The following is a 13635-nucleotide window of genomic DNA, read 5'->3' as shown; positions in this document are numbered from 1 at the left end:
TTCCATAGTAACATCTGACAGAAAGATCTAAAGACACTGATGCAGCAAACTTTGTGAAAATTAATATTGTGTCATTCTCAAAACTTTTGGCCACAACTGTAGGTAGATGTGGAAAGATGGATACAAATGATTTGTTGCAAGTTGGGGGGGGGGGGTTCACAGCTAGCTCGACTATTAGACAATTCTTTAGTAAAAGGTTGAAGTCTATTGTTCAGCTAATAGCCCATCCTGCTAGTGAAAAACTAATAATAATACTTTTCCCCCTTTCCACGTTAAAGATCACAATTGATAGTGTTCGCAATCGGCCCCAACCCCAATTAAAACATTTGGGCACAGTCGATAGCATGCTGGACTTCGGGCTAGAATGTTGAGGGTTTGAAACCTGCTCCCTGCTTGTTTCATTACATTATTATGCCGGTCTCAGAGCAAATAGCTTGGATTGTTATTCCCATCTCGTCCCTCGCTCTCTTCCACGCGTCATTATCCGCCTGAGTTGCTCGCTTGTGGACATGCTGGCAGGATGTACTGTTTTTATTCTGTATATATGAATTACAAATCAGCCTTTACTTAAATCATGTTTCTAGTCTATTGCATAGTTACAATGTGTAATCATTGATGTCCTAGGGGCAGGAGTGTAAAACAATGTTGAAGTGTATAATTGTAATACATCATTCAAAGAATGGAGTTTGATACACCTGGTATTGGATATGATAAAACTTGCGAAATAGCAATTTTCGTAAATTAATTTTATGACAAAAAAATATGCACAATCGTTTGTCTCTACATTAACTAACATATTCGTCTCAATTGTACATTTTTAGCTTGACTCGTTTTGACGTTATAATTACTTTAAATTTGCTGCCACCATAATGTTTTGTCAGCCATCTTTGCTGAAGAAAGTCACCAAGCTAGCTCGCATAAAATTCATCTTTGGAACCACACGATATGATTGGTCATTGGGACCAAAATGCATAATGAGTGCTCTTGCAGTGGTCTGGAGCAATGAAGCAGTGATGCTGGGTACCTCTAAGTCCCGCAGTGAAAGCTCGCATTTTAAAAGGAGGAACCAGTGTATGTTTTTTTATTTTTGTAAATTAGTAAATTAGGAGTAGCATTCGCGTGAAAGTGAAATCGCGAACCACCGCATTTCACCATTGCAAGGCGACTGGTAATATGGCAGAATATAAACAGTGTAGTTATTCACTCCACAAGGCAATCAAACAAGCTAAACGTCTGTATAGAGATAAAGTGGAGTCGCAATTCAACAGTTCAGACGTATGTTCAGGGACTACAGACAATCACAGACTACAAAAAGTGCCAATGCCATCTGGACAAGAGTAAGAATGCTGTTTATTGACTATACCTCAGCATTCAACACCATAGTACCCTCCAAGCTCATCATTAAGCTCTGGGTCTGAACCCCGCCGTGCGCAACTGGGTCCTGGATTTCCTGATGGGTGAAGGTAGGAAACATCACCTCCACTCCATGATCCTCAACACTGGGGACCCACAAGCGTGCGTGCTCAGCCCCCTCCTGTACTCCCTGTTCACCCATGACCGCGTGGCCAAGCACACCTCTAAATTATCAAGTTTGCAGACGACAACAGCAGTAGGCTTGATTACCAACGATGACGACACAGCCTACTGGGAGGAGGTGAGGGCTCTGGGAGTGTGGTGTCAGGAAAACAACCTTTCACTCAACGTCAACAAAACAAAGGAGATGAACGTGGACTTCAGGAAATAGCAGAGGGTGCACCCCCCTATCTACATCGACGGGACCGCAGTGGAGAAGGTGGAAAGCATCAAGTTCCTTGGCATACACATCACAAACAAACTGAAATGGACCACCCACACAGACAGTGTGGTGAAGAAAGGGCAACAGAGAATCCTCAACCTCAGGAGGCTGAAGAAATTTGGCTTGACACAGAAAACGCAAACTTTTTACAGATGCACAATTGAAAGCATCCTGTCGGGCTGTATCACCGCCTGGTACGGCAACTGCACCGCCCGCAACCGCAAGGCTCTCCAGAGGGTGGTGCGATCTGCCCAACGCATTAACAGGGGCAAACTACCCACCCTCCAGGACACGTACAGCACCCGATTTCAGAGGAAGGCCAAAAAGATCATCAAGGACATCAACCACCCAAACCACTGCCTGTTTACCCCGCTATCATCCAGAAGGCGAGGTCAGTACAGGTGCATCAAAGCTGGGACCAAGAGACTGAAAAACAGCTTCTATCTCAAGGCTATCAGACTGTTACACAACCATCACTAGCACATTAGAGGCTGCTGACAATTGACATATACTAGAAATCACTGGCCACTTTAAGGAATGGAACACTAGTCATTTTAATAATGTTTACATATCTGGCATTACTCATCTCATATGTATATACTGTATTCTATACTATTCTACGGTATCTTAGTCCATTCCGCTCTGACATCGCTTGTCCATATGTATATAGTCTTAATTCATTCCTACTTGGATTTGTGTGTATTGGGTATATGTTATGTAATTTGTTAGATATTACTGCACTGTTGGAGCTAGAAACACAAGCATTTCCCTACAACCGCAATAACATCTGCTAATCACGTGTATGTGACGAATAAAATTTGATTTGAGATTGGGCAACACACAGTCCACAGCTAGGCTATTTAAAATATAAATATATATATAAAAAAGCTATTGATCCTATGTGGCTAAATTATAGGCATATTCCTGGTGTAGTCTTCCAAATGTTTTAATTTATTTCTTAACAGACAGCAGGAATAACTTCAACCAATATATTTAAATGTATCATCCGGGGTGCTGTGGCACCTCCAGCACCCTTCCCGTGCCTATGATTTTATGTGGAAATAAATGACGAAGTGCAATGCTGGCGTAATGAGAGTTAAAGGCTCATGTCTATCAGCGCAGAGTGAGATCATAGAAAGTGAATATCATTCTAGTTCTGAGAGATACAGGCATGCTTCTCTCTCACACCACAGCAATTCTTAGAATATCAGCCACGTTCACGTTACGTTTTTTAGGGGGCAGGATAATTACAGAGGTAACTTTAATTAACTCTGCTTTTATTAGAATTTACCATATTGTTAACACTTCACAATGACATTCCATTTGTAATAGGTTTATAAAGGCGTTAAAATTACATGAATGATTATTTCATCATTTGCAGTTATCGCATTGGTCAAAATAGTGCAATAACTTGTCAGTATTTGCCAAATAGTGAGCCAATATTTACCTCCAGTTATTAACCACTTATTAATGCACTTAAACACTTGTAAGATTAAGGATACCTCCTCCAACTGTGCAACTATTGAAAATAAGGTTGCATGATGATACATACGGGTTCAATATTACACGCATTTGTAGGTGCATTTATAAATGGTCAATAGTTGGAGGTAAATAGTGGCTTACTATTTGGTAAGCACTAACTGGAAATCAAACTATTTTGACCAATTTGTTATAACATTTATTAAAGGTTTCTGTAATCCTTTACAAATGGAACCTTATCGTAAAGTGTTACCCAAATAGGTACATTGCAAACGGTGAAAAAATGTCTCATGCCAAGAGAGGTACTGGATCCTGGCAAATGGTTTGCGGAATGAAACAGTCCAAAACTCAGAGGTGCCGAATCGAATTAAGTACTGGTTATACTATATTATCATTAGTTCACATTCAATAGAGGCAGTCTATGGTAAGTTAACTGATGCAAAACATGAGCATATGCCACTAAAAGCAAGAAAAATACTAATACTCATCACATTTACATAACTGTGTAGGTTCTTTTTATGGGTATCATGTTAACCCTATTTCAGAGTGAAAACACTAGCTTTGGCATATCAGAGGTGACCAAAGTAAGAGGAATGTGAGTGACCTAACCCCCCACTAACGCAGAAGAGGACTTTCATGCTCCCTACAAAAACACTTCCTGGCCTGGCCAACTTACTTATTCACTACTTCAGCTCTGTTACACTCACAGAACAAGAACAATTGCACCACAAACCGAATTATAATTCACTTCACATTGTTCACTAAATATAATAACTAGTCGGTCATATTTGACCTGTGTACTGGCCCCCCAAAAAAGTGTTGTAAAAATGCTTAGTAGGTCAAACGATAACAGTACAGTGCAGTAATTTTAGGTAATAGCAAGAAAAACAGTGTTTTCCTGTTTACAGAAGAGTGATGCAAATATGAAATCAAGACAGGGGAAGAACAACATTTATGCAAAACCTTCAGAATAACCTTTCACTCAGAGTCCTGTTACATATTAGTAACGGTTGCAATAACAAATATGTTTCTGTTTAAACATTCTCTTCAATTTAGAACACAGTAGAGAAAGAAGATATGAGAGGGGGAGAAAAATAAGAAAAATATTGGGAGTCCCTCCCAAGGCCAAGTTGCGGTACTCACTAGAAATCAGTGCAGTCATATTACTCTTTGGTTTGCATCACGGCAAATGCATCCAGTTAGCCAGCTCTCATCTGCTTCTGCTCCCCCTGAATCTACAGGAGGCCCCCGGGAGAAGACGTTGCATTTCCTGACTCCCTCCCTCACGGTTAGGTCCAACCCCCCAGCTCTACAGGCTCAGGGGCTGAAGTTTCCCCTTCTTTAGGACTTCAAGCTTTAGTCCCCACACCCTGAGCACGCCTCCTAACCCCCTTCCTCATCTACTCCACTCTCTCTCTTCGAATCAACACAGGAAGCCACCCTGTTGACCAATCAACATGCATGGATAGGCTATGACAATGCCCCTGGCATGTGGTGGAAGTGAGGCAAGTTCTCTTTCCCTGCCCTCTATGGTGATTCCCCAGAGAACTCTCCGACTTCTTTTAAAGGCACAGCTACCCTTTTTTTCACTTGTTGCTTCCATGGAATAATTCCCACATAATTCCGATAGGTTAAAAATAATGAATAATTCTGAGAGGTCCATCAAGTTAAGCTTTGACACATGCAGGTGCAATGGAAATATAGCAATGTGCACTTCTTTGATTGTGGCCGAGGTTGCACAAATGAAATAGGTTACTTTTTATGGATTTAGATTACATGTGCATCTTCATGCATGTTGAAAACGGTTCAAAACGTTTTGACAAGAGAAATAAGAACACATATGGAGAATATCTTCTGGAAATGTATGATTAAAGTCCACGACCAGGAGGGGCAGATAAAACAAACAAAAAAAGAGTGGCTGCGCAACCTGTGTTCATCCTGCCCCCCCCCCCCCCAAAATGCCTTTTCCTGCCTGTTTTCTAAACCTCTTTTTAACATTCTGCACATGTTGTTTTTCTGCAATGTAATATCCCTATAGTGTTATGCTGTCTATGGTTAAAAGTTTTTAAAAAACATGCATTTCCAATGTAATGTGTAAACAAGGCTAATTGTTTCATGTAAGAATGAAACAATTGCAAGCAAGAAATAAGTGTGTATGCTAAGAGCATCTGCTAAAATAGCATAACACTATAGGGATATTTATAAAAAATGTGATGTAAATCTAATAAATATTAGAGTATGAATTATCAGAGTAATGAATAATGGAGCTAGAGGGAATGGCGGCCGTTTACAGGCTCCTTACCAATTGTGCTATTTTGTGTATTATTTGGCTGTAATAAAATAAAAGTGTACATAATGTATCCGCCATCGTTTTCTATGTCCGAAAACAGCTTTTGGATATCAGAACAGCTATCACTAACCTCAATTTGAACGAGGACTTCAACTTCAATGAGTCGGGGGTAAAAGACATATTGATTATCATGGACCAGGCCCAAATCCCAGACACTCGAAGGAGGAGACGGCACTATAGATACCTGAGAAGACTATGTGAGAGTGGATAGATTGCCTCTAACCTCCATTCTATTGGCGAAAGTGCAATCACTGGAGAATAAACTGGATAAACTCTGTTTGAGACTATCCTATCAGCGTGATCTGAAGAACAGTAATATCCTATGTTTCTCAGAGTCGTGGCTGAACAACGACTTGGTAAATATAAATCAAGATGTTTTTTTTTTATACATCGGCAGGACAGAACGGCTGCGTTGAGGAAGCTCAGAGGAGAGGGTGGGTGTCTCTTAACAACTGGCGCGCCATTTCTAATATTAAGAAAGTCTCCAGGTTGTACTATGTGAGTGACAAAAATATTACAAAAATATCTATGGGCTAAAAAATCTAAATAGAAAATTGTTAGCAGACATTAGTTGTTCTGGACATTTCTGACAAGTTCAAAATAGCTATCTAAGGTATGCAATGAAAAACATGAGGAACCAATGTGGAACTACCCAATTTCGAAATTGCACCTTGTACTATTACAACTTTCAAAAGTAAGTTTAAAGCAGGACCACTGTTGTGCCCACCCTGCCGACCCCTGGGCGCGCACCCCACAGTTTGGGAACCACTGGTCTATAGTACCACCACAAACCAATGCTGGCACTAGGTCTGCACTCAATGAGCTGTATAGGGCCATAAGCTCAATAGCGTTTCTAGTGGCTGGTGACTTATATGCAGGAAAACTGAAGTACGTTTTACCTCATTTCTACCAGCATGTCACCTGTGCAACTAGAGGCAAAAAACTCTAGATCACCTTTACTCCACACACCGAGACGCATACAAAGCTCTCCCTCGCCCTCCAAATCTGACCATAAATCTATCCTCCCGATTCCTGCTTACAAGCAAAAACATAAACAGAAAGTACTCAATACGGAAGTGGTCCGATGAAGCAGATGCTAAGCTACAGGACTGTTTTGCTAGCACAGACTGGAATATGTTCCGGGATTCATCTGCTGGCATTGAGGAGTTACCCACATCAATTGCCAGCTTCATTAATAAGTGCATCGACAACGTTGCCCCTACAGTGACCGTACATACATATCCCAACCAGAAGCCACGGATTACAGGCAACATCCGCACCGAGGTAAAGGCTAGAGCTGCAGGTTTCAATGAGCGGGACTCTAATCCAGACACTTAAAAGAAATTCCGCTACGCCCTCTGACAAACCATCAAACAGGCAAAGTGTCAATACAGGACCAAGATCGAATCCTACTACACCGGCTCTGAAGCTTGTTGGATGTGGCAGAAGCTGAATAAACCACATGATCATTACACAGGTGCACCTTATGCTGGGGAAATTAAAGGGAGTAATTCTGTTTAAAATAAAGCCCTTTTGTAGGGAAAAAAAACTCATTCTGATTGGCCTGGCCCCTGCCCAGTCATGTGAAATCCATAGATTAGTGCCTAATGAATATATTTGAATTGACTGATTTCCTTACATGAACTGTAACACAGCAAAATCTTTAAAAATGTTGCGTTTGGTGGGAAAGGGCAGTACAGTTGAAGGCGGAAGTTTACATACATTCTTTTGATTTTCCCATGATGTCAAGCAAAGAGGCACTGAGTTTAAAGGTGGGCCTTGAAATACATCCATAGGTACACCTCCAATTGACTCAAATGATGTCAATTAGTCTATCAGAAGCTTCTAAAGCCATGACATAATTTTCTGGAATTTTCTAAGCTGTAAAGGCACAGTCAACTTAGTGTATGTAAACTTCAAACCCACTGAAATTGTGATACAGTGAATAATTAAGTGAAATAATCTGTCTGTAAACAATTGTTGGAAAAATTACTTGTGTCACGTGCAAAGTCCTAACCGACTTGCCAAAAGTATAGTTTGTTAACAAGAATTTGTGGTTGAAAAACGAGTTAATGACTCCAACCTAAGTGTATGTAAACTTCAGACTTCAACTGTACAGTCCCAGTCAAAAGTTTGGACACACCTACTCATTCAAGGGTTTCTCTTTATTTTTTACATTGTAAAATAATAGTGAAGACATCAAAACAATGAAATAACACATATTGAATCATGTAGTAAACAAAAAAAAAGTGTTAAATAGAAATATATTTTAGATTCTTCAAAGTATCCACCCTTTGCCTTGATGACAGCTTTGCATACTCTTGGCATTTTCTCAACCAGCGGAAATCGGTGGAAATCTGTCCTTTGTTTTTGTTTTTTTCAAAATTCCAGATTTTTGGTTCCAACCGCTGTGTTTTTGTGAGAAGCAGAGTAGGTGAATGGATGATCTCCGCATGTGTGGTTCCCACCGTAAAGCATGGAGGAGGTGGTGTGATGGTAAGGGGGTGCTTTGCTGCTGTCACTGATTTATTTAGAATTCTAGGCACACTTAAACAGCATGGCTACCACAGCATTATGCAGCGATACGCCATCCCATCTGTTTTGCGCTTAGTGGGACGATTATTTGTTTTTCAACAGGACAATGACTCAACACACCTCCAGGCTGTGTAAGGGCTATTTGACCAAGAAGGAGAGTGATGGAGTGCTGCATCAGATGACCTGGCCTCCACAATCACCCGACTTCAAACCAATTGAGATGGTTTGGGATGAGTTGGACTGCAGAGTAAAGGAAAGGCAGCCAAAAAGTGACCAGCATATGTCAGAACTCCTTCAAGACGGCTGGAAAAGCATTCCAGGTGAGGCTGGTTGAGAGAATGCCAAGAGTGTGCAAAGCTGTCATCGAGGCAAAGGGTGGCTACTTTGAAGAATCTCAAATATATTTAGATTTGTTTAACACTTTTTTGGTTAGTTCATGTGTTATTTCCTTTTATTCTACAATGTAAAAAAATTGTAAAAATAAAGAACAATCCTGGAATGAGTAGGTGTCCAAACTTTTGACTGGTACTGTATGTACACACACAAGCACACGCACGCACACACACTGCCCTTTCCAAAAGGAACACCTATGTGATAATGCTGTTCATTGACAACAGCTCAGCGTTCAACACCATTGTACCCTCCAAGCTCATCACTAAGCTAAGGACCCTGAGATTAAACATCTTCCTCTGCAACTGGATCCTGGACTTCCTGACAGGCCACGCCCAGCTGGTGAGAGTAGGCAACAACACATCCGCCACGTTGACCCTCAACACGGTGGCCCACCAGGGGTGCGTGCTTAGTCCCCTACTGTACTCACTGTTAACACACTACTGCTTGGCCGGGCGACAAAAGAATGGTAGGCCTGATCACCAAGCTCAGCCTACAGGGAGGAGGTAAGAGACCTGGTAGTGTGGTGCCAGAACAACAAACTTTAAATCAATGTCAGCAAGACAAAGGAGCTGATCAATGACTACAGGAAACAGAAGGCCGAACACGCCCCCATTCACATCGACAGGGATGTTGTGGAACAGGTTGACACCAGTGAGAGCATCTTGACTGGCTGCATCCCCATCTGACCACAAAGCGCTACAGAGGGTAGTGCATACGGCCCAGGCGGTGTCAGAGGAAGGCCCATCCAAGTCATAGACCGTTCTCTCTGCTACCGCAAGCAGTACCGATGCACAAAGTTTGGTTAGCGATAAGACTGCTAATTAGTTAACCAATAGCTACCCGGAATATCTGCATTGACCCTTTTTGCAGTAATCTCTTTTGACTCATCACATACGCTGCTGTTACTGTTTATTATCTATCCCGTTGCCCAGTCAATTCATCCATACCTATATGCACAGTGGGGAGAACAAGTATTTGATACACTGCAGATTTTGCATGTTTTCCTACTTACAAAGCATGTAGAGGTCTGTAATTTTTATCATAGGTACACTTCAACTGTGAGAGACGGAATCTAAAACAAAAATCCAGAAAATCACATTGTATGATTTTTAAGTAATTAATTTGCATTTTATTGCATGACATAAGTATTTCATACATCAGAAAAGCAGAACTTAATATTTGGTACAGAAACCTTTGTTTGCAATTACAGAGATCATACGTTTCCTGTACTTCTTGACCAGGTTTGCACACATTGCAGCAGGGATTTTGGCCCACTCCTCCATACAGACCTTCTCCAGATCCTTCAGGTTTCGAGGCTGTCGATGGGCAATACGGACTTTCAGCTCCCTCCAAATATGTTCTATTGGGTTCAGGTCTGGAGACTGGCTAGGCCACTCCAGGACCTTGAGATGCTTCTTACGGAGCCACTCCTTAGTTGCCCTGGCTGTGTGTTTCGGGTCGTTGTCATGCTGGAAGACCCAGCCACGACCCATCTTCAATGCTCTTACTGAGGCAAGGAGGTTGTTGGCCAAGGTCTCGCGATACATCCATCCTCCCCTCAATACGGTGCAGTCGTCCTGTCCCCTTTGCAGAAAAGCATCCCCAAAGAATGATGTTTCCACCTCCATGCTTCACGGTTGGGATGGTGTTCTTGGGGTTGTACTCATCCTTCTTCTCCCTCCAAACACGGCGAGTGGAGTTTAGACCAAAAAGCTCTATTTTTGTCTCATCAGACCATATGACCTTCTCCCATTCCTCCTCTGGATCATCTAGATGGTCATTGGCAAACTTCAGACTGGCCTGGACATGCGGTGGCTTGAGCAGGGGGACCTTGTGTGCGCTGCAGGATTTTAATCCATGACGGCGTAGTGTGTTACTAATGGTTTTCTTTGAGACTGTGGTCCCAGCTCTCTTCAGGTCATTGACCAGGTCCTGCCGTGTAGTTCTGGGCTGATCCCTCACCTTCCTCATGATCATTGATGCCCCACAAGGTGAGATCTTGCATGGAGCCCCAGACCGAGGGTGATTGAACGTCATCTTGAACTTCTTCCATTTTCTAATAATTGCGCCAACAGTTGTTGACTTCTCACCATGCTTGCCTATTGTCCTGTAGCCCATCCCAGCCTTGTGCAGGTCTACAATTTTATCCCTGATGTCCTTACACAGCTCTCTGGTCTTGGTCATTGTGGAGAGGTTGGAGTCTGTTTGATTGTGTGGACAGTTGTCTTTTATACACGTAATGAGTTCAAACAGGTGCAGTTAATACAGGTAATGAGTGGAGAACAGGAGGGATTCTTAAAGAAAACGAACAGGTCTGTGAGAGATGGAATTCTTACTGGTTGGTAGGTGATCAAATACTTATGTCATTACTGACCTCTATATGCTTTGTAAGTAGGAAAACCTGCAAAATCAGCAGTGTATCAAATACTTGTTCTCCCTACTGTACATATCTACCTCAACTACCTCGTACCCCTGCACATCGACCCTGTATATTGAAGTGCTGCATCAATTCCAACTGAAGGGAATAGCTTAGCACTTTCCTAAGACAATGTATGCAACTGAAGAGACTAGATTAGGAAAGTTCTAAAATGGTGTATCCTGCAAGTTTGGTGTATTCAATATGTAATAAGTTGCTCTGCAGTGTGTCAGTGGTGCGGGATGTGTAAAGTGATGCTGATAGCTAGCTCTGGTCCAGGCCGTTAGTGGAGGAAGGCACACTAACGACCTGGACCAGAGCTAGTAGCTAGCTATCTAAAGTACTAACATGCTGGGGATCCCTGGGGTCCAGTGTGTGGAGTAGGTCCTGGAGGTGGCCCAGCTCTCCCTGGGTTCGGTTCATTTCCCCGCTCTGTGTCTCCAGCTGGCCCTCCAGAGCCTCCGCCTCATCTCTCAGCTGCCTCACTTGCTGGATCCTCCAGTGGAGCTTCTGCCTTAGTTGCTCTTTCTCTGCCTCGGACACCTAGATGAAGGATGGAGAGAAGAGGCTTTTAGAAGTGTCCGGGGTGGATTAGGCTAGTTGATGTGGAACAGTGCTGTTATTGTAGCATGGTCGCAGATCTGTTTGTGCAATCATGTCAACTCTTTGGCATGACAATAAGTGACAAGGAGTTGACATAATAGGACAAACAGATCTGGGACTACTGTATACTGTTATTACACTATTAGAAAAAAATGTTTTGGATAGTGCCAAGCCAATCTACACGGTCACCGACATAACCGGTAGGGGGGGGGGGGTATCAGCGCATATCAGACTCAAAAGAAACACGTGGCTTTTCCCTGAAACTACACTGATACCATTACACTTCCTTATTATCAGTAGCATTTTATTATTAAAGTTATTACTATGAATATTAGACTAGTATACAAATTAAGAAATGTCAAATTGGAGAGGAATTCCTAAAAATAAATACAGATTTTGACGGACTAACCCATTCACACCTAGTCTGATGCGTTTTTCCCTCCACTTTTCCGAATAATTCTCATAACGTCACCAATGCTGCGGAGTCATTCTCTGTGGCAATATGTTGTCCAAAGTGTCTTGAGAGGACTCTGTAATGAGTTGCATCCCATTTAATAAAAGAGGTAACACAAAACTGGCACCTGTCATCATTCCGCACATGCTGACCCTGGATGTGATTAAAGAGATGAAGTCCAGATAGGCTAGGCCTATTTGAGGAAACTTTCTGAATGGACATAGATCATTTGTCAATTCATACATGCACCCACCTAAAAGGACACATCAATCAAAGGCACCTGCAGCGCATCTCACTTTGACACATAAGCAAATCACATTTGTCCTTTCCCAAAAACGTATGAACAAAAACTTGCCTTAGGTTCAAATTATTTCTGTAGGATATCAAAAAAATAGTCTACATCATAGAATAATGCTAAATCAATGTAGCCTATCATATAAATTGACAAGGAACGTTTTAAGATATCGAGACCATAGCCTGAGCGATATGTAGCCTAGTTCTGGTGTGATATGATCACAATGGCTAAATTCCTACTTTGCTGCACTGCAAATGTAAAAAAAAAACAGGCAGAGAGAAATGTATTAATTAATTCACACAGCAAACCCACAGACCTGTCAGTGGCAGTGCAGATAAGAATTTCTATTGGTAAACATATTATTTTCCCATGCGAAAATACGCAAATATTAAACCCGTTTGGCATAAATAATTGATGGATTGTGGCAGGCTGATATTTCGCAATTGGCGTGACTGGTGTCATAAACAAAACGTGTTCGTATTCATTTTTTTCTTCCTAATTATTCGGATGAAAATAACGGACTTGAAGAGAAAGGGCCTTTACTGAAAATAGTCCTTTTACAAGATTAAATCATGACAGGAGCATTTGATTCCTATTAATGGCTACTTCAGGAAACTTTCTGAATAGACATATAGGCCTATAGAGAAGAGAATCAGCGAACTCGCACACGCACACACCAATAAAAGGACCTGTCAATCAAAGCCAACAGCATACTATATTGTCAGACACAAGAGCAAATGTTATTGCTTTCCTTAAAATGTATTTAAAAAACCTAGGCCTAACCTTAGGCTTTCCAAATGTAAGCTATAAGATAATGAATTGACAAGGAAAGCATGAAGGGGAGAGAGACAGCTATGCTATAGTATGAAAATTAAATTGACAAACAAATATACGCAACATTTCCATAGCCTATTTATCAGCGTTGATTAATCTATAAATTAAGAAAAGATTCTGTATCTAATTATAGCATGACAGGTTGGATAGGATTGGCGCATTGTCCATTTGACACAACATTAGCTTATTATAGACCTCAGAGCCAGAACAAACTTGTCGACTGCTATTGAATAATTAATGAATAGTCAGCCACATCCAATCGGTTTTAAAAGAAGAGCGATTTATTTATTTACTAGCAAGTAATGATAACTTACATTGTACAGTCGTGGCCAAAAGTTTTGAGAATGACAAATATTAATTTTCACAAAGTCTGCTGCCTCAGTTTGTATGATGGCAATTTGCATATACTCCAGAATGTTATGAGGAGTGATCAGATGAATTGCAAATAATTGCAGTCCCTCTTTGCCATGCAAATGAAGTG

General features: G+C 41.5%; 1 protein-coding gene across 3 annotated transcripts in view; it reads right to left on the bottom strand.

Annotated features, from left to right (window-relative positions):
• Positions 1-13635, bottom strand: part of cntrl (centriolin) — a 108986-nt gene that overhangs the window by 61025 nt on the left and 34326 nt on the right. For all 3 annotated transcript variants that reach the window (XM_036980322.1, XM_036980324.1, XM_036980323.1), the window contains one exon: positions 11317-11511. In XM_036980322.1, coding sequence (XP_036836217.1) covers positions 11317-11511 — 195 coding nt within the window. The remainder of the gene's footprint in view (positions 1-11316; positions 11512-13635) is intronic.

Source organism: Oncorhynchus mykiss, chromosome 6 (assembly GCF_013265735.2).
Source record: "Oncorhynchus mykiss isolate Arlee chromosome 6, USDA_OmykA_1.1, whole genome shotgun sequence".
Classification (NCBI taxonomy): Eukaryota; Metazoa; Chordata; class Actinopteri; order Salmoniformes; family Salmonidae; genus Oncorhynchus; species Oncorhynchus mykiss.
Note: the sequence above shows the minus strand (reverse complement) of the source record. Positions and strands in the feature narration are given on the sequence as shown.